The sequence below is a fragment of the Pelobates fuscus genome, chromosome 7 (assembly GCF_036172605.1).
Source record: "Pelobates fuscus isolate aPelFus1 chromosome 7, aPelFus1.pri, whole genome shotgun sequence".
Taxonomy (NCBI): domain Eukaryota; kingdom Metazoa; phylum Chordata; class Amphibia; order Anura; family Pelobatidae; genus Pelobates; species Pelobates fuscus.
The window spans coordinates 185,180,524-185,202,482 of NC_086323.1; the positions used below are offsets into that span (position 1 = coordinate 185,180,524).

Consider the following 21,959-nt stretch of genomic DNA (forward strand, 5'->3'; position numbering starts at 1 on the left):
CTGTTAGTGGGAGTGTAGCACAAGTTGCAGCATGAGAAAGGTATATTAAACTTTATATAAACAGAAATGAATGCAGACAAAAATATTAATTGTTAAATGGAAAACCTAGAGCCTTACCTCATCATATCGGCTTGTAACATTAAGAAAGTCTTTTTTTAGAACAGTCCAATGGAACGTTAACCCTGGTATGGCACTACCAAATGAAAATGGGGATTGGCAACTTGTGACACCTGACACATACACTGGCATCTGTAGAAGCAAATACATATCATTAGTGCAACTGTGTCTTACCTTATTTTTATTTTTTATTCTTTATTTTTGCGTGCACAAGACTTATACATGGTTTAACATATGCATAGTTTAAGAGGGTAACAGGTTTTAACGGAGGTTCAATAATGCATTTGATGAGTTTTGGCACAATTTGTGTTAAGTATAACACGTAAAATTAAGTAAAATCCTAGGTAGGAGTTGGGTTCGTGTATGGGTTTAGTCTAGCAACTCGTCTGCGGGTGTGTGTCATGCCTCAACTACCGGTAATTCCTTGTCTCTTCCGGGTTGACGGAGTTTAGCCACACCCCTTCTCTGACACGGTCTCCCCACGCTACATAATGCGACCGCGCCAGATACAAGACGCTGGATTATTGAACAGCGTTACCACGATATCAACCCGGCTAAAAGTTTCTCTGCGACCTCTACTTGTGTACCGAACCGGACTGGAATTCTACTTACCCTCCTTCTCCTCTCCTCGACCACGGCTAGTATCTGGACCCGGGGAGGGTTGTTTCTGAGACAGGATTAGAGAAGTCCGGGAACTTGATTTTTCACCCTTTTGAAGCTAAGTCAATTATTATATCTGTGATAAGAGCTTACCTTCTTTCAAGCCAGCTGAGCAGTCCTGCCATAGTCTACTCTCTAAGTTGCCAAGCAATTCTGCTACAGCCTGCTCTCAAGTCCGTTAAGCATTCAGGCTACAGCTGCTCCCAGGCCTGCTATCTCTAACTCCAAAACGAATCACTCCTGTTACAACTTCATTTCTAACTTTCTCCATTTCCTTAAAACTTGCAAACACCAATGTGCTAGATTGCATGTATATCGGAAGCTGCCTACTCCAATTAAAGCAACAGCGAAGTAATTAAAGATACAGTACCTGTATTTTCCAATATTGAATACTCAGTTCCTATTTTATTTTCTAAGTATCCTAATCAACAATCTAAGTCCGAAGAAATCTGCAGTTGCGCTCCATATCAATCTATGTAAACGTGACAGTGTGGTACCTAGGCCATGGGTCGGTGTCGGAGGCATGACCCTATAGGTGTTAGGAAGTAGTTGCGTGGAGGTGCGGTGTGGTGCTAGGGCCCATGTGGGTGTATTGGGTATCGTTTTGTCGGGCAGATTGTCTAGTGAGTAGTGCATGTGTCCATTTCTACGTTCTGCAGTGGTTTGGTGGTCTAGTTACTAGAAGACTACTCGTGAGGGGTGGCAGCCCTAACCTAGGGGCTGTCGGGGGGTAGGTATTGGCTTAGGCTGCGGCTTGTGGTCTGGTAAAGCGGCAGTGCGCCATCATCATCGCCGGCTAACTCCTCGGGTGTGCGGTAAGCAGGTAGTAACATAAACATCAGAATTATTTATATTGCATGGAAGGTGGGGAGAATACAGGTTGTATTAAACAAGGCCACGTGGAGAGTTTATGGGTGGTACCTTGGTGAGTGATGAGTAAGGAGCGAGGAGCGAGGGTTCCCCCATCTGTATGGTATTCCTGCTGTGCGCAGGTGGCCGGTGAGTTCCGCAAGTGACTTTCTCCACTGAAGTGTGGCCTTGGATAGGTCCTGGTAGAAAGTCATTTGAGCCTCCTCGAAATCAAGCGGGGTCTTACCCCTGATTGCTCTCATGATGTGCCCCGTGTCTTGGGGTAGGACGCAGCAGATGGTGACATCTCCGGCTAGCGTTGCAACGGCTCTTGGAGGCGTGGGTAGGCGGTAGATCCCTGCGAAGGTGAGATTCTTTGTTACTGCAGGAGGGAGTAATGATTGTGTGAGTCGCCTCACGTAGTGCAGTAGATCTTCTTTGCTCACCGAGGCTGGGATGCCTCTGATTTTTATATAGTTGCGCCGGTTTTTAATCTCCTGCACCGCCAATTGTATTGACAAGAGTTGCTGGTCGTGTTGTAGTTGGTGGAGCGAGTCTTGTATCGTAGAGATTTCTCCTTGTATTGTTTTGACTTGGTTTTCAGTGGTAGTCACTTTTTCTGTGATCTGTTGCATGCTTGATTTGAGCGCTGGTAAGCCTGCTGCCAGCAGGCGCTGTATGTCCTGTAGCATAGTCTGCATCTGCTGAAGGTCTTGCTTGGTGGCTGGGTCTGCTGTTCCCTGTGGGGGTATGGTTTTGGTGGTTGCGGTCTGCGTGGGCTGTGGAGTTCTCTGTGTGTTCCCCTGGGTGGCCTGTGCTGGAGGGGTTTCTGTCTGTGGGGGGTCTGGGTCTTGGTCGGCCGCCATTTTGGCTGGGGTTTGTTTCGGTAGCAGTGCCCCTATATCAGGTTGTGCTGTGGCAGTACCTTGGTGTGGTCTTTGTGATCTGCGCCCCATCACCTCATGGATTTGGTCGGGGTCCTGTGGATGTTCGTCACTTGGGTCTCCCAGGCTCTCTCCGCACCACAAGTACTCCAGGCCGAGGTAGTTCGGCGTGTAGTAGGCCCAGATTTTCGTTTTGGGTTTTGCCTGCCTCGGATTGTACCGAAATGACATCGGCGATGCAAGATGGTCTCCCCCGGGCAATACAGGTATTTTTTTGCGTGGATGGCTTGTATTTCCGATGAAATGTATTTCAGATTGTTTTGCTAGGAGCTGAAAGAAATGGCATCCGGCTCATTCTGCCGCTAAGCCCCGCCCCATCTTACCTTATTTTAGGGAGGAGGGGTATTATAGAAATGCTTTAAAATCACTACTGGCAGCAGAATGAAACCCAGAATTAAAGCATGTGTTACACTAATATGGTGACACAATTCTCTGTAATGCCTAATCTTTTGGATCTAAAGGAAAATAGATGTGAGAAAGGTTGAACTTGATGGACACAAATCTCTCCTCAGCCTATGCAATTATGCAATAACTATATACTAATATAACATACACGGGGAATAACCTCATATCAGACAAAAGAGAACATAAACAACAACCCAATGTTAAATGCAATGACTGGATGTCAAACCCAGATCCCAACTCTAATTACATTGATCCAAACCCTTTACTTTATTATCAGAAATAACTATAGGGCAGTCCTACTCCAATATTTATACATTTCATATTAAACCTTGCATCTACAGGCGATTTGCACATGTGGTAAAAATGGTTCTGATTGGAGATTATTATTTATTTATTTTTTTCTTACATTATCACACTTCTTACAAGAAATCACATGTAGTTAGAAAAAAAAAAATAATTTAGCCAAATTTCCTCCTTTTTGTTAAGGTCAGAAACATAGAAGATAAAAGTAAGAATAGTAAGTTAAGTTAAGTTACTTACCTGCTGCACTTTCAGTAGTTTTGCTGCCTCATGATGTGTCTTTGCTACAAGCACATTTGCTTGGGCATAAAATTCTAAATTTGCGCCAGCAGTGGCATATGCATGCACGTGCTGTGCAAATGTTAACTAATTTTCATATTTTGTCAAGAGATGGCTGGGGAAAATTTGCATGTGCTAAAATCTTAAAGGCACACTCCAAGCACCATAACAATCCATTGAATCATAAAGCTGTTCTGAGAGTTATTTTGAATAAAGACGCAATTGACTATATTTAGTAAATTACAACCATAATTACAGTCTCTGACATTATCCAATAAGCATCAACCTTCACACTCTACTCTAAATTGGATGATATCAAGCACAACATGATTTATCCACAACATTCTAGTTACGTTGTTTCAAACAATTATATTATGCAAAACAACTAGAGTTGAGCGAACCCGGACTGTAAAGTTCTGGTTCGTACAGAACATTAAGTTTTTTGGACCCCGGACCCGAACACGGACATATCACTGTATATTCAGGTTTGTCCGTGTTCGAAAAGGCTGCAGGGCAGCCAATCAACAAGCGTTTGACTCGTGTGCCCTTAGAAGCCATCACAGCCATGCCTACTAATGGCATGGCTGTGATTGGCCAGTGCAGCATGTGACTCAGCCTCTATATATAAGCTGGAGTCGCATAGCTCGGCATGTCACATGAACTCTTATTAGTGTAGGGAGAGGATGCTGCCGCTTTCAGGGACAGATTACAAAATAATTCTGCAAACTAGTACGTTAGTGGGATGCACTTCATATCTGAGAGTCAAATAGAAGCGTCAAATGCTGCGGTTACATCAGAGTTTTAAAAAGTAATTTTTTTTGTGCTAAATAGTACATTAGTGGGTTGCACTTCATATCTGAGAGTCAAATAGAAGCATCAAATACTGCTGTCACATTGCAGTTTTAAAACTTAAATTTTTTTGGGTGCTAAAAAGTACATTAGTGGGGTGCTCTTCATATCTGAGAGTCAAATAGAAGCGTCAAATAGTGCGCTTACAGCATAGTTTGAAACATTCTTATTTTCTGGGTGCTAATCTGCTAAATAGTACATTTTGGGCGTGCTCTTCATATCTGAGAGTCAAATAGAAGCGTAAAATACTGTTGTCACATTGCAGTTTTAAACATTCAAATTTTTTGGCTGCTAAATAGTACATTTGTGGCCTGCGGTGCACTTCATATCTGAGAGTCAAAAAGAAGCGTCAAATAGTGCGCTTACAGCACAGTTGTAAAAATTCTAATTGTTTTGCTGCTAAACTGCTAAATAGTACATATTGGGCGTGCTCTTCATATCTGAGAGTCAAATAGAAGCGTCAAATACTGTTGTCACATTGCAGTTTTAAACATTTACATTTTTTGGCTGCTAAATAGTACATTTGTGGCCTATGGTGCACTTCATATCTGAGATTCAAATAGAAGCGTCAAATAGTGCGCTTACAGCACAGTTGTAAAGATTCTTATTTTCTGGGTGCTAATCTGCTTAATAGTAAATTTGGGGCATGCTCTTCATATCTGAGAGTCAAATAGAAGCGTCAAATAGTGCGGTTACAGCACAGTTGTAAAAATTCAAATTATTTTGCTGCTAAACTGCTAAATAGTACATATTGGGCGTGCTCTTCATATCTGAGAGTCAAATAGAAGCGTCAAATAGAGGGGGGCGGAGCCTAACAGCGGAGGCAAGCAGACGCAAGTCTAAGGAGCTCCGAGCAAAAACGGAAGAAAATACATTTCAAATCGACAGATACTACCCCCAACAACCACTAACCGAAAGTGGGAACCCCTTAAGCCCTAATGGGACGCAAACACAAGAAACAGATGCCGGAAAAAACAGCCCCAGGACTCATAATAGGGGAAATGTGGCGGCAAGCATGCGGCCCGAGCGGATCCAATATGGCGGCGCTCCACGGAGGCTGCTCGGATTTCTCAGACGACTACTCAGAGGGAGCTGAAGATGAATGCCTCCTAACCCCAGACCCACAGCCGAGGGCAAAACCCAGCAAACCAAGGAAGGACCCAGACGCCGACCTGGTAACCACTGGGGTGTTAAAGACCCTGCTAGCGGACCTACAAAAAAACATCGTTGCGGATGTCACCGCACTAAGGGGGGAGCTGCAGGGCCTGAAAGGCCGCATTGCAGTACTAGAGGCCTCCTCCCAAGAACAGCAGAGCACTATCGCCTCACTGCGAAACGACATGCAGAACCTGCGCAACCAAAATATGCTGTATGAACGGCGCTTCGCAACCCAGGAAGACGCAAGACGGAGACTCAATATCAAGGTCAGGGGACTCCCAGAGGGGTTGCCGGAGACTGACCTACCGCACATGATCAAGCGCCTGCTAACCAACATACTGCCCACAGACCAAGCTAAAGCCATAACACCCACAGATCTCTTCCGGATTCCGAAACCCGCTGGGGCCCCAGACATGGCCACAAGGGACACCGTACTCACCTTTAAAAACAGGACTGACAAATCAACGGTCCTCACAGCCGTCCGGGGTAAAGCTTCTACGCCGACCTGTCCAGTGAAACTCTGGCGTGGCGCAGGTCACTTCGGCCTCTCACCTCCACACTCCAGCACAACAACATACCTTATCGCTGGCGGTCCTCGCACACACTCCTGATACAGCAAGGTGAAACGACACACCAACTCTACAGCATGCAAGATGCAGCGGCCCTTCTCCGAACCCTGGGTCTGCCACAGGATTCACTCCCCCAAGCGGGACCCTGTGCCCCCACCACCTCGAGCCACAGCTGGGATCCAGCAAAAAGTGCCCCATTCAGACCACGGAGCACCACACCGGTTACCTACGCCTCAGTTACCACATAGATGGAGCCGAAGGGCGCACACTCCAAGCTCCGCAACACCATGACCTGCCTACATCGAACTGCCGAGAAAGGGAGTACCGCACCGGGGCGCCACCAATACCCCGCAAGGCATCAGTTGATGAGATCAACTATCAAGACCTTGGGGACTCTACTTTCCTCTTCTCCCTTTTATCTCTCATTAAATACGCCAGCACATGATACAGGACTCTTACCTGGAGAACACCAGGGGACCTTGTTGCTCTGTTTGGCAAGTTTGGGTTTGTTCACCTGCAGTAACACACACATAGCCACTGTTTGTTTAATAATTAATTAATCTCCTAATACTTAATACATATAAGGCAAATAACGTATTTTTCTCCGTTTATTTTTTTATTTGAATTTTTTCTCCCTCTTTCCATGTTTCTCCCCTTTTTCCTTTTTATATTATGTAGCCTTTGTTTCTTTAAAATGAGAGTATATACTGAGCTCCATGTGTGGTATATTAAGCAATGGCTAACATACAAATACTCGCCTCCTTAGCAAGTACCCCTAAGCAAGAATTTCCATATAACATTGTTACCCAGAAATGTACAGGGAAACCCCACATAGCAGACGAGGGTAGCTTCTTAGGATATCACCTGGGACCCTGCCATATGCAAAATAGAAAGCACAGCAACTTTACTACCTTAAAGGAACACTATAGTCACCTAAATTACTTTAGCTAAATAAAGCAGTTTTAGTGTATAGATCATTCCCCTGCAATTTCACTGTCATTTAGGAATTAAATCACTTTGTTTCTGTTCATGCAGCCCTAGCCACACCTCCCCTGGCTATGATTGACAGAGCCTGCATGAAAAAAAAACTGGTTTCACTTTCAAACAGATGTGATTTACCTTAAATAATTGTATCTCAATCTCTAAATTGAACTTTAATCACATACAGGAGGCTCTTGCAGGGTCTAGCAATATATGAACATAGCAGGGGATAAGAAAAATCTTAATTAAACAGAACTTGCAATAAAGAAAGCCTAAATAGGGCTCTCTTTACAGGAAGTGTTTATGGAAGGCTGTGCAAGTCACATGCAGGGAGGTGTGACTAGGGTTCATAAACAAAGGGATGTAACTCCTAAATGGTAGAGGATTGAGCAGTGAGGCTGCAGGGGCATGTTCTATACACCAAAACTGCTTCATTAAGCTAAAGTTGTTCAGGTGACTATAGTGTCCCTTTAAGCCGGGCAGGCCATCAACGCACAATCACACATTCACCATGACCTTAAGTGTTCCTACCATATAAGCAGGGGGATTTATGTATGCTATGGACAGCCTGAATATAGTCTACCCCAGCTGGCCCACTTCCATACTCAGTGAAACATTTAAGCTGCACAGCTAACATAGTCCTAATGTGTCCCCTCGGACCATCTCGCAGAAGTACCTTCAGTTGTTAAGCACCCAGTTAGTTTCACTGGTGAAGTTTACACTCTATACTTCTCAATATGCATTACTCAACTTATTGCCACTAACATTATGGGACGGCTCTTTATGTTTATTTTTCTTCCTCCTAGCGCAGCACGATTAAAATCGCAGCTCAGACCAGACATACTGTATTAAACGCATAACACTGTATAATCCAACACAAAGATGAGAGCGTATAGCTATGATCTGTAATGCAATGTCCTAGCCTGATTGTTAATCTTAATCTTAATGTGACTACTAAGTGACACATATCTGTGAATCAAAATACTACTTTTACTTGTCTCTATAAGTTATTATCCTGTTTATATAGCTACTTTATAAAAAAAAAAGTGCAATGATATTACTGCCATGTGATTAAGCGTGTATGCGAACTTGAGCACACCAGCTATTGTGGCAGTGCGACTCCGCCTGTTAACCCTTATGCACGACCAAAAATAAAGAATAAAAAAAAAAAAAAAAAAGAAGCGTCAAATAGTGCTGTGGCATTTTTAAACATTCAGATTTTTTGGCTGCTAAATAGTGCATTTGCGGCCTGCAGTGCACTTCATATATAAGAGTCAAATAGAACCGTCAAATACCAATATAACAATTTTGTAATTCGGGAGCAATACCCTCACAAGTCAAACTGAGACGTCAGTTTATAGGAAAAACTGTTGCCTGGATACAATTCTAAAACAATTTCCATATGTCCTTTGCAGACTTTACATGCTGGAAAAACACAGGTGCCAACTGCTGTGGCTTTCTGCAGTGTGCAGACCGGCAAGGTGGGCAGGGTTGAGGAGTGGGTGGAAGATTATGTGGAGGATGATGAGGTCCTAGACCCCACATGGAATCAAGGTCATGCAAGTGACGTGTGCAGTTTGGCGGAAGAGGCGCTGGTTGCACAGAGGCTCCAGCACAGCATTAGAGGGAGCAGGGTGCAAAAGCCGAGCGGCCGTCCCCTAGCGCTCGTCGTCATGTATTATCTTTAGAATTCCCACAGTTATCCAAGTAACAGATGGAGCGATAAAAGGAACCATACCAGATTTAACAAGTCATTCGCAGTTTCGCAGTCCGGTGATCGGGACCCAGACACTGTCTGGGCGGCGGTCGGACGACCGGGACCCAGTATGCCTGATGTTGAAGTTAGGAGTCACAGTGTGGAATGGATTAGCAGGGTCTGGTGCAGGGTAACCGCACGCCCCCTGGTGTTGAGCTGATGGAGCTTCAGTAAAAAGAGTACTGGATACCAGAAGCCATCACCAGACTGATCCGCAACTTGGAACAGGATGTGACATTCACTGTAGCGGCTGTGCACGCTTTCGGCGTTCGCACCCTGCTGCTGCTTGCCTGTCTGCGCTGCAGCGTAACTTTAGCCTTCCCGCTCATCGCCTCATATGCAATGTGCCCAGAAGGTGGAACTCCACCTTGCATATGCTGGAGAGACTGTGCGAGCAGCAGCAGGCGATAGTGGTGTTTCAGCTGGAGTTTTCAGTTGTTCTGCACCAGACTTGCCCTCCAATTGATTTTAAAGGATTTCAAGTGGACTCATTACAATTACAGGGCCTCTAAAGAGTCCTGTATTGTTATTTGTTGTCACTACCTCCCCGTGTCGGGAGTGGGTCATTTGCATGCCTGCTGCCCTCCTTGCATGTGGTAGCCATTTCTCAGGCTCCCTTTAAGGAATCGAACCCTGATTCCCCGTTACCCCTGGTCACCATGGTAGGCGCAGTAAAAGGCATCGAAAGTTGATATGGATGACAAACGGATGCGTCGTCGCCTTGTCGTTGGGGAGCCCATTGAAAATGTGCTCTAGCATGACTGGCTGGGTGATCTCCTCCGGGAACTTGGATTGATGGTAGTTGAGCCAGTTCTGGGTGGCCCTTGTGAAGCGGCATGCCCACTCCGCATGGGAGTCCTTCTCCCCTTTCCGGGTCTCCCTAAACTTTTGGCGGTATTGCTCGTGGGTGACCGCATACCGGGCAAGGAGGATTTGGGTAATAAAGGGATAGTCTCTGATCTGCTCTTCTGGTACAGCCCGGTAAATATCCACTGCCTTCCCCACTAGTTTGCTGGCCAGGATGGTGGCCCAGTCGCTGGGGTCCACGTCTTGGAGTAGGCACTGGCGCTCAAAGTCTTGTAAAAAGTCATCAATGCCTTCTTCTGCTTCCTTGAAGTCTTTGAAGGCATTGTATGGTAGCTTGTGGGCCATGGTGGTTGTGCCCTCTGCTTCCTTCTTCCTTCATCTGGGTTCATAGATGTCGCCCTCTGTCTATTGGCAAGGACATAAGCTTGCACCTCCAAAAAGGTCCTGCTGACAATCTCCTCTGAGGGTGGCTCTCGGTAAAATGCCAGGCGCCGTTACTCCTCTTTGCGCACTTCCTCCTCATTGCCTGCTGCTGCTCGCCTGTCTGCACTGCAGCGTAACTTCGGCCTTCCCGCTCACCGCCTCATGAGATTGTGCGAGCAGCAGCAGGCGATAGTGGGGTTTCAGCTGCAGCACGCACAGGTCAGTCGCTCTGCGGAACAGAGTTGTCTTTTTTTATATGTCCCAATATTTTGGGGGCTACCCTAATAATATATATATATATATATATATATATATATATATATATATATATATATATATATATATATATCAGTATGAAACAAGAAAAAAGAGTAAGCGCTACATTTCAAATGGGCAGCAACCCTTTAAGGGAATCCCTCAAACACCCTTAACTCCTTAAGGACACATGACATGTGTGACATGTCATGATTCCCTTTTATTCCAGAAGTTTGGTCCTTAAGGGGTTAAAGGGACACTCCAGGCACCAAGACCACTTCGGCTCATTGGAGTGGTCTGGGTGCCAACTCCCACTACCCTTAACCCTGCAAGTGTAATTATTGCAGTTTTTTTTAAACTGCAATAATTACCTTGCAGGGTTAAGTCCTCCCCTAGTGGCTGTCTATTAGACAGCCACTAGAGGACACTTCCTGCTTCATAGCACAGGTTTTCTGTGCTAGAGCGTCGCTGGACGTCCTCACGCTGTGTGAGGACCTCCAGCGTCGCTCTATTCCCCATAGGGAAGCATTGAAATTAATTTTCAATGCTTTCCTATGGGGTGCGCTAATGCGCATGCGCGGTCGGCGGGCGAGATCAGTCTCGCCCACCGGCCGACGTAAGCAGAAGGAGGAGCGGCGGGGGAGGAGGAAGCAGCGACGTGGGACCTGTCGCTGCCCCTGGTAAGTCACTGAAGGGGTTTTCACCCCTTCAGCAACTGGGGATTGGGGGGTGGGAGGGAGAGGGACCCTCCAGTGCCAGGAAAATGGATAGTTTTCCTGGCACTGGAGTTTCCCTTTAAAGTATAACAAAAGAAAAAAAAAAAAAAAGGGAAATAAGGGCTGCGCCAGAGAGACTTAATGTAAAACAATAATAACAGACAGTCCAAATAAAAAAAAGAGTCTGATCTAAAATGCTCTTTTTGAAGTCACAGAGTCTATAAGGTGCTTGGTCAGGAACAATGTCCTCGCTGTCCTTCTCCGTGTAGATCCACTCATATGCAAGAGATAAAACAAATAGAGAACCAAATAGTGCAATAAGTCCAATAATAAAATAAATAAAATATAAAAGGCTGGTATAAAACTCACATGTACGGGGGGGCGGAGCCTGACAGGCAAGAGGAGCAGACGTGTGTGTCTGGAGCTCCTGCTAGATAAACGAAAAAAGCAACCTTAACCCCGGCTAAACAGTGATTACGCCCTACCGACGGGCAGCTAAAAGCCCAGAGGGGACTACGCGTCTAATCCTGAGACACTACGGAACGGATTAAGCACGGGAGACCGAAGAGACACTGCTGCGGCCTACTACGCCGAAACTGGGGAGAGGCGGACGACCTTCCTGCTCCCTGGTACCCAGCTAGAGCAAGCAATCTCCTACCCCCCCTTAACTGGACTGTAGGGGGTTATCCATACTCGACTGCACACAACAAGCGGCACAGAACCGTCACTACAGGCCCAGCACAAGGCATTAACACGCAAGGACAGACAAACCAAAATGGCGATGACAAATGGCCAAAATGGCGATGGTCGCATTGCCTGCTGAAACGGCACACAGGCAGAGCGCACCAGCTCTCTGCTCTGCAGACCGCATGTTGAGGCGGCTACATAAGCACTTCCAAAGGCTATGGACCGCTTTGGAGGCACACCTGTTTTCCGAACCGATCCAGCCCCGAGGCTGTGAACGGGGCGGCGGGAGACGGAGGGCGCAGAGAACACCCTCGGGCCTAACGTACCAGAATAAGCCTGCACTTTCTACCGCTAGCCCACCTGGGCCGAGGGCCACCAAGGGCTTGACCCGTAGGCGTCGTCCACACGGACGGAAGGAGGACCGCCACAGAAGGCGACAGACCACCAGATCCCCCCGTTACTCCCGCTATGGGAATGACCCGGCCCATGGAGGGGCCCGGGTCAGTGGTTCAAAGACGTCGGCCTTTATCCCGGCCTGGGGCTGGAGGGAGGATTCACCTCGCCCCCGCCGAACAGCCACCTCCGTACCCTCCTCTGCCTCATACCATACACAGCGGAGAAAATACAAACCATCATATACCCTGCATATCTCCAGCAGCCGTCCAGGTCAAACAGGTCAGCCACGGAAGGCACACCGCACCACAGCATGCGACAGGCAGACAAGGCCACAATTGCACCGGCGGATCACTACTCCCCGGCGGAGAGGAGAAGCGGACAAGGCACTGGGCACTCAGTACCGCAGGGTAGTGCGCAAAAAACTCGCTGGACACTGGCAACCAGGCTATGGCGGCCTACCACAAAGGGGCATCGGCTGAGTAGACCACTGGGACCTTAAACACCCTGGCAAGAATTACGGCGCCCGAAACCTGATAATGCCCTACTTACCTCTATCTTTAATAAGCCACAATGGACGCAATCGAGTCCTTTTTGCAACCTTCCAGGTCTGCTACCTGCAAGAACTAACACGGCGTCCTCAAATCTGACCGATATGTATATGTTATCTCTCCTGCTCTTATCATACTAATGTTTATTTAATTAGCAGGTAGCATCTACGAGTTATAAAGTATGTACTATCACACTAAGCTGAATATGCCCTCACACCAATATTTGCACAGTTGCTAGTTAGTAAATGAAGTCTACTGTTACTACTGTATGCACAGCATGATGGAGAGGTCGTCCCCTTTCAAAATGCCACTCCAGACCACCTAACAAAAACGAGTGCAGTTAAGCTCATATGTCTATTATGTCTGTTATTACTACAACCTTAGCTACTGTTGGTAACCATGCCCTCTTATTACGTCAATACTCAGTGATATCTATCGATAGTTAATCGAATTAACCTTGTTTTACTTCACCATGGCCTAGCAATGTTACGCATCCAATATATGTATGTGCGCTTATGTTTTATTTTATCTCATCTAATCCTACTCTACTAATACTATCATTTATCACAAGCGTTGACCTAGCGTTTAGCTCAAAGGACTAGTGAGTTATACTTAGTCTTTCAGCGAATATATACGGTATTACGTAACCAGTTGCAGCCCTGATGTAAATTGTGCCCATACTACACCTACTACATTATAGGTGACCTAGCAATGTTAAGCATACAATATCTGTATTCGCGCTTATGTTTTTAACTTGGTAACCTTATATGTGTTCGCGCTACTAGCAATGTATGTTTAAAGCCTGTAATATAACGCATAGTTTGAAAACAGAGTGATGCCTGAATAGCCTCTAAATCCCTTACAATTAGCCGGACGCATCACTGTTGGCGAGTAGTTAACCTATACTGTTACCTTAAAATATAAAAAGAGGCTGACTCAAGCGGGAGTTTACGAACAGAATATGACTTGTATACCATACGTTTATATGCTCTAACCCCCTGATTTGCATTCTGTACTGTCTTAATCTATGCCTCAATAAAAACAAAGATTGACAAAAAAAACTCACATGTACAAGAGCTATAGCTAGCTCTAGTGTAAAAGGTGTACAGCGATACAATCCCCGCTTATGGGATATGGGGTAAACTTCCTCCGTCAATGGTATGTTCGACACTCAAATAAAAAGAGACAACCAATAGTGCTCACTGGATAAAATAATGGAAATAAAATGGTACTCACAAGGAAGGAGCAGACCAACTGCTCCTTGAAGATAGCGCTGGTGGTATGATCCCCACCTAGGATTACTTGGAGTCCAGGGTGATAAAAAATGCCATGTAAAAAGAAAACAATCGGGGGGCGTAGCCTAACAGCCTAGCAGACCAGACGTGCTCGATAAGAGCTCCCGTGCCCAGGGGGATCCAGACTCAAAAAACGACAATTGCCAAACGCAACCTATATCACGCGACCGGGGAGAGGCTGCTGCACCGGACGGTGCCCTCCCTGACTTTATCGCTAACGGAACGAGGTTTGCGGCCTACACGAGGAAGAGACTCGGAGAGGCGGCCGCTCTCCGAACTCACCACCCACAGCTGGAGACCTCGGGAAGCACTCCCGCCCCACCCCCCAGGACCGATGGGGGTTATCTAGGTCCACACTAGATCACCCCACCTACGGTACAGCCGACAGACGACTAAGCCTGTGTGTGCCTGCCGTCCGGCGAACCTTCACGAAATGGCGGACACAATCATTATAAGTGACATGCGGCAGTCCAAGCCAAAAGGAAGCGCCACGCTGGATGGTATACTACAGCGCATCGATAAACTCTTTACACGATTCTGGGAGAAACTGGAGGTACATGTGGTAGAAGCTAATGGGGAGAGGAGAAGCAAAGGCCTACAAGCAAAAGAGGGGTTAAGGGGGGCCCCACAGGGTATACAATACCGCCGAACCCCCAACTCAGATACCCATAACCCACCAAGGCAGGAAATCCCCTCGAACCCCCCACTACAGGGACAGAGGACAGGGACTTACATGAAGCGCATGACCACCCTGAGCCCCCTGTACATCACAGTGGACACTGACAATGGGCGTCCTAAAAGCGTTCCCAGGCCGAAGACCATCTGGAGTAAACCTCCTAGGCACCGACCACACCGCCGACGAGTAGGCCCCCTGCAGTTGGCGGCGGAACATTCAAGCTCCACACGGCGCCCGATAAAGGGACACCGAGTTGGTGGATTGATGGTGCAGGCCTTCACAATGACCTGGGGCCGGCAGGCGGCCGCTACATACCCGTATCCTACTGCCCCAAGGGACGCTCTCCTAGCTGTGGGTGCCAACAGACCCCGAAGAGGCATCGGCTGACTTATATCTATTTGACTAACAGATCGGACAGGACTCTCCCGGTTGTAGGCCCTATGCATCCCACTGCGCGGCGGCACGCTTGACAAGCAGTGGGCTCTAACCAAACGGACAAACCTCAACTGTTGCCTGATAACTGTAAATCGTAAGCGCACCACAACCACTGCCTAACACACCGGAGACTCAATCCAGTTTGAAAGGACTTCCTAACCGAGTAATGGAACTTAACATTGAGGCCTGCACATACTTACCACAAGCGGTTCCCGAGCCTGATACAGACACGGTGCGGCCTCAGCTCACGTGGCCATCTACACGTTCCCCACTCTCTGGACTTTCCCACGGATGGGTGACTCTCCTTAACTGCTTCAGATGTGCTGCTTTTGCACGCTCACACCGGGACTCAAGAGTCTATTTACATGTTTTGATTTTAGAGTTTTCTCATACTATAAGCATATTGGGAATCACATCGCACATAATTGATAGTTGGTCACTTGCCTCTCTAAAACTAATGCCCATCCAGTTAGGCCATGAGACACATTAGGAAGGGTATCTGGGCCCTAGACAGTGGGCTAGTTTATATGTTACTTAAAATACACGTTCATAGCCTGTACCGTAGGGCTGGAGCACGGATGCAGTGATGCCTGAACTGCCCGTAGACTCTCTGCACCTAGACATGTGCATCAGGGCTACTAGGTAGCCTTATAATGTTATCTCCATATATAACAAGAGGATGACCCACGCCTGAGTTTAAGCAATAAAAATGCCTAGTGTATAAGATGTTGTGTTATACCCACCTCCCGTTAAATACACAATCGAGACTACACAGCACTAGCTATAATGGAAAGATCACATTCGATTCTCTATACCACGTTTCAGCTTGTTTATAAATTGTACCCGTTACATGACATACCAAAAACAAAAAGTGAGGCATCAATATTCTGTAAACAACATTGGTTTTCGTTGTACTGACCCTATTCTGTATACTACCCATGCATTTCCCTCTCTTTATTTTGTACCCATCACTTTTGCCTTAATAAAAGAAAGATTGACAAAAAAACACAAAATGAAAACAATCTTCAGATAGTTCTCCAGTAGATATTTACACTGCCGAGCTATTTCCACAATACACCACAATCGTGTGCACGGAGTTTACATAATTGCAAATGAAATGTGTTAATTGCAAACTAATTTAGTTTGTGAATTATGCCTTTTGTAAGTCCAGAAAGTGACAGGGTCACGGCACCAACTAGCTTTCTGTATTCAGTGCTCTCCATAGCAGCTTTTTCCCTCAAAGCTGCTTTGTTCCAATGGGAGGGGAAGCGAAAGTCAGAGTCGCATTGCAGCTCTAGGTCCACCCCTTTGTTTTAAGCCCCACCCTCCCTGGTATGTTTACTGAAGTCCCATGCAGGACAGTGTTTACATGAAAAAGCCTGCAGGGAGCTATTGTACTTACCTGAACAACCCCATTAAACTGAAGTTGTTCAGTTGACTATAGAGTCCCTTTAAGTCCTTCATTTCTGGTGTTGAAATGTGTGATTATTTTAATCTCAAATGTCTTTCGTTCATGAGAGGCTGCAAGTTTGCCTTTTCGGACACATTCAGTGCGCAAGCGCTATTCGTCCGTGAACCAAATTCAACCGGTCACTAGTTTCTCGCGAGTTCAGGGACTGCTTCCTTCCAGTTTTCTCCTCCCCTTCCTTAGCCTCAGCCTCTTCCTGCCTTGTGTCTCTATTACTGGTCTGGTTTTGGTGATCTCTCTAATTTTAGTTTGGGTGATTAACCCTTACTACTCTCACTTTATATTACAGCCTGATCCTTGCACTATTTAGGTGTTAGTGCTTATCATTGTATTTACTTTATTGGAAAGTGTCGTCTCTGATAATATGCCTAAGCCTAGAGTGCCTGTATGACCGTCTAGCCCTGGGATGCATACCCCTTTACTCTGTATGGAGGCCCCTGCCACCTCTGGCGGCTCCCCTCCCACATTAATGGACCTCACCGGCCATGTTTAGGGGGGTCAGACTTTAGCACTACAGCGTTCAGCGACTGTCACCATTATGGCTGTAATGGGCTCTATGTCCTCAGCCTTATCCCAGAAAATATCTCTGGCCCTACTTGCGCGCCCTCCAAACGCTTATTTCTCGGGTTCGACAACATGCCAACCGTTTCTTGCAGTGGACCCTCTAGGGGATCTCATAAAAAAACTTGTACTTTATTATACACATCTCTAGTTGGAGTTCAATGTAAGCACCTTTAAGCACTTTATTGTAAAGAATGATGGTTATATAAAAAAATACAAACAAAAAAATATAATTGTGCATCAATTATCAATAAATAGCTGTAAACAACTAATTGACAATACTTATATTTTATGTGATGTATTATTTTAAATGGTAGAAACCATCTGTTAATAAAGTATAGAATATGTATTGCTATTTCTCCCTTTGGATGGTTCAAACGTACAGTGTATGATTCCATTTTATTCATTCTTTTTTATTTGTTCATGTATTTGCTATTATTGTACTCTTTACTTTACTATTTATTTATTATAATTTTATGTTTTTTTATCTGTATTTATTTTTAGCTTCTTTTGTTTTTTCATTTATTTATTATTAGCTTTTTTCTATTTTTATATATTTGTTTTAATTATCATTTTTGTTTATTTTTATTTTTTATACTTATTTTTTCTCATTTCTATTCATTATTTTTCAAATTTCTAGTCACTGTATCTTTCCTTCTTCTATATTATGCCTTTAGGAGACCTTCCAAATAATACATTAGAAGTCTGGTAAACACCTGTGCTCCTTTGTATGCATGCACTTTATTTATTCATTTGTAGACACATACACGATTGGAGCGGATTTTACACACACAAGCACTTTGTTAAGCTGTAGACACATGCACAATTATAATTTCCCCTATGCACTATACAATTAATACCTGTTGCAAAGGCTCTATGCAAGTAGATTTTGTGTCACGTGAACATAGTATGTAGCTTGTCTCTTGCTGTAGACTGTAGACTCGGACGTTCGGTACGCTTCTTGTGTACATGTCCCTCTTCTGGAGTTTGACTCCGCCTTTGTTTGGTCTTTGGGATGGTTCTCTATTGGTCCCTTCTACTTAATGTATTTTTTCGTTTTCTTTAATGTGGTTTCTTGTTTTTATGCAGTGTTTAGCCTTCCCATCCTTATGGAGACAACTACAGAAAGCTGTGGAGAGCTTTTTTTTAAATTAATTGATGTAAGGTGTTTATTAATGTGAATTAATTAATCAAGTGATGTTTTACACTGTATTTAATTGTCCAATTTGTTATATGGTATCAGCTTGACAAAGACCGGGATACAGGTCAAAATGTTGCTGTGCACCTATATGTTCTATTAAAATCTGCTTGAAATTTAAAACAGTGAAGGCCTGAACATTTTTCTTTAACTGTGCAAAAGAGCCTTTCCTGCTTTGATGGGAATGTGCAATAGCACAAAAAGAGAGCAACTCTGACTCAAAAATTGGGTCTAGCATGAGGCTGTTATCGAGTCCTGTAGTGACTCTAAAAGGGATTCTGCTCAGGCAGAGAAAACAGGAGGTGATCTAAGGGCAGATGCTCCCACGCATACGGGGACTGGCCTCATGGATCCATTGGGTGAGTCCGTATTCGACCAGGATGATAGAGTGGCTCCTAGCAGACCATGTGGCCCGCTACCTGGGTGCTGCGCCTACTCAGCAAGGCAACTTGGAACAAACTCAGAGCTGAATGCCCTAGGCCTATGGTGCATAACAAGGAGACCCTAAAATGACCCGATTTTGGCCAAGCATGGTTGGAACGTGCATAAGGGGAGCTTAGATCATGACAGGATAAGTATTTGGATATCTTTGGTCCCCTGGCTAAACTCTTTTATTTGACAGAAGATGCCAGGGTTGATAACCGGTTGGCTGACTAGGACAATATTTGTGGTTGGATACATAGGGCCCATTCTAGGGGGTCCTAACAGTTCCTTGTCCATGGACCAATTTAAGGCCATCCAATTTAAAATGGAGCCTGAATTGGTTAATTTTGCTCACACTGAGGACGGTATGTGAGATGGTCTGTGAAGGTATCACTGTGTTGCATACCCTTTTCCCATAAAATAATATGCCAATAATCCACAGGTTCCAATATTGCTGGTGTCGTATAATAACCCACACATGAGCCAAAGCTTAATGCTGGGGCAAGACAGGTTTAATGGAAACACAGGCATTCAATTTAAACAGCACATAACTCATCGTCAAGGAATTGTCAGCTCTCCTCTGCAAGGAGGCGATCAAACTGGCTCAGCTAAACACCACCGGGATCGTCACAGATATCTTCCTCATAGAAAAGAAAGGTGGCCAAATGCACTCAGTCATCAACCTGCACCGGTTGGACTCCATGGTGTACTACCGCCATTTCAAGATGGAGGGCTTTCACCTCCTGAGGGACCTGCTCCTATTAGGCGGTTGGTTAGAAAAACTAGATTTGAAGGGCACATATCTAACGGTTCCGGTGGCTGAGCCATTTTGGGATCTCCTTTGCTTCCGTTGGAAGAACTCCATCTGGTGCATTACATTTTCCCTTTGTTCTCTCCTTGGTGCTTCACCCACCTGCTGCACACAGCGGTGGCCTGGTTGCGTAGTCGAGGTGTGCCTTACCGTCTACCTAGATGACATTCTACTCCTAGTACAGGATCACTCCGTGCTCCTACGACATCTTCAGTGGACAATGGATCTACTCTCCCACCTCATCAACTGGGAGAAGTCGATGCCTGTTGGCAGACACATGGGCACCCAGAACTTGACTATTATATGGGTCAGCTTGGTGAGCTTGGGCTAGCTGGTAGGGACATGGATCCTTTCACGGCCCCTGTGACCACAATTCTGCAGTTCCTCGCATCCCTTTTTGAGACTGGTCAGGCATATCAGACAATCAACCTGTACAGGTCTGCCATATCTTCGGCCCATGAGGTTATTGATAGTTGTCCAGCGGGCTAACATCCCTTGGTGTCTCACCTTCTGCACGGCTCCCGCCCCCCTCGTCAGCCCAGACCTCATTACTCCTCTACCTGGGATGTCTCATTGTCATTTCATCTATTTTCAGTTCCAAGCCTCCTAAACAGAGTCTCTTGTGGCGTCAGTTTCGGCTTAATTAGCTTGTCTCTTTTATCTAATCTCTTGCAAGAGGGTGTCAGATGTGCATGCCTTGGATTTGGATGCTGGAACCTACACTCCGGACGGGGTGACCTTTAATATTTTCAGGTGCACTAAGTCTTCTATTAAGTTGTTGTCAGACCCAGCTATTCCCTCGGCTACGGCTCTGTCCGGTGGCCTGCTTGATCAAATATGAGGATCGCACAGGATCACATTGTTTCTTGTCTACTCCTCAGCCTTTTCTCTCAATTTGTCCTCATTTTTTCCCGGTGGCAAGATCTATGTTGTCTTGTTGGTTTAAATGTGTATTGGGACAGAGAGGTGTGGACATCTCCATTTTTGGCACTTATTCTGTCAAAGATGCTTATGCATCTTTGGTTAGTGTCAGGCACACGATTGGAGGATTTAAGGAGGACAACTTCAACTTTATTACATAAAACACTATATACATAATTACTAAGTAAATAGATAAGTCACGTAGTACCACCTTGCCAACTAACCATAAATTTAGGGCAGCTGCCCCCTCGTTCCAATCAGCAAAAGCCTTTTCTTGGGCTACCATTGCGTAATGCTAACCACCAGCCGGTTAGTTTGCTCAGTGGGCACGTCCGTTATCCATCACTGTACCAGAGGTTAGGGGAGGGACAGCCCTACAAATCCACTTTCCAAGGACCGCTGGTCCAACCCCCGTTTGACAAGGGCCATATACCGCCACAAAATCCGCCCTAAATCTGTGGGGCCGACCCAACACCACAGCCACAGGCTCATCCAAAGCTAAATTAAATAATTCCAGACCAACATCTTTCAGGTGGGCCCCATCACTATGAAAATAAATAGAAGCATTACACTCAAAGATGCTATGACGTACTAGAATGTAACAAGGTCTATAAAAAAAAATTTGGTGTGTATGTATTTGTGTTTAGACAACAGAAGATGCAATAAGACAACGATGAGATATTCTATACATCGATGATGGCAATTTGATGTAAATCTAATTTTACCAATTCAATACAATACCAACTTCTTAAATTTACAACAAGAATAACAACTCTTTGAACTAATTTAGATGAATCAGTGAATTTTATGGTCCTGAACAGAAACTATATCTCTAATCTCCATGTACATTAAAATCCTCCATTCTGATGCTCAATCAGTATACGCGTTGATTGGCAAGTGGGGAGGAACATATTTGCTAAAATAAATCTCAAAATCTAAATATTACCCAATTTTGTTTTTAAATATATATATATATATATATATTTTTTTTTTTTTCAATACAGCACATACCACTGCACTTCAACATGTCTGACACAGAGCGAACACTAAACAACTTAACAGGGAGTTGTAACCAGCCATATTCATGGTTGTTTTATTATGTCTCACCTGAGTTCCAGATTTAATTCGTGTAATAGGTGCATGAATTCTGATTGCACTCAACTGAAATACTTCAATCTCCACTGTACCCTGAAAGAAAGTAATGGACAGATCAAAAAAAGTATTGACTAATAAACAAATGACTACAGGACTACAGAATGTCATCTACATCATGACATGACCACTATTAGCATTTGTAGGAATACACGGCAAGACGTATATTTGCAGGGTTCTGTTTGTCCCTACTTTAGTTACTCTGCCAATGAGTCCTCTCCCCAGTTTGTGCTTCTGACCATGTCTCCTTTAGTGACAATTTTATCACTAATGTCACGGCCTCCCCCCCTCCCAGCTATTATCATGTTGATCGGGAAGAG

At 45.1% G+C, this 21,959-nt stretch overlaps 1 protein-coding gene across 1 annotated transcript in view; it reads right to left on the reverse strand.

Moving 5' to 3' along the window:
• The window catches only part of NUP210 (nucleoporin 210), a 657,387-nt gene that overhangs the window by 208,758 nt on the left and 426,670 nt on the right, over window positions 1–21,959 (reverse strand). Inside the window, exons 26-27 of the mRNA XM_063426963.1 lie at window positions 21,595–21,675; window positions 118–249 (exon numbers count right to left, since the gene is read on the reverse strand). Of these exons, the coding sequence (XP_063283033.1) occupies window positions 118–249; window positions 21,595–21,675 (213 nt within the window). The remainder of the gene's footprint in view (window positions 1–117; window positions 250–21,594; window positions 21,676–21,959) is intronic.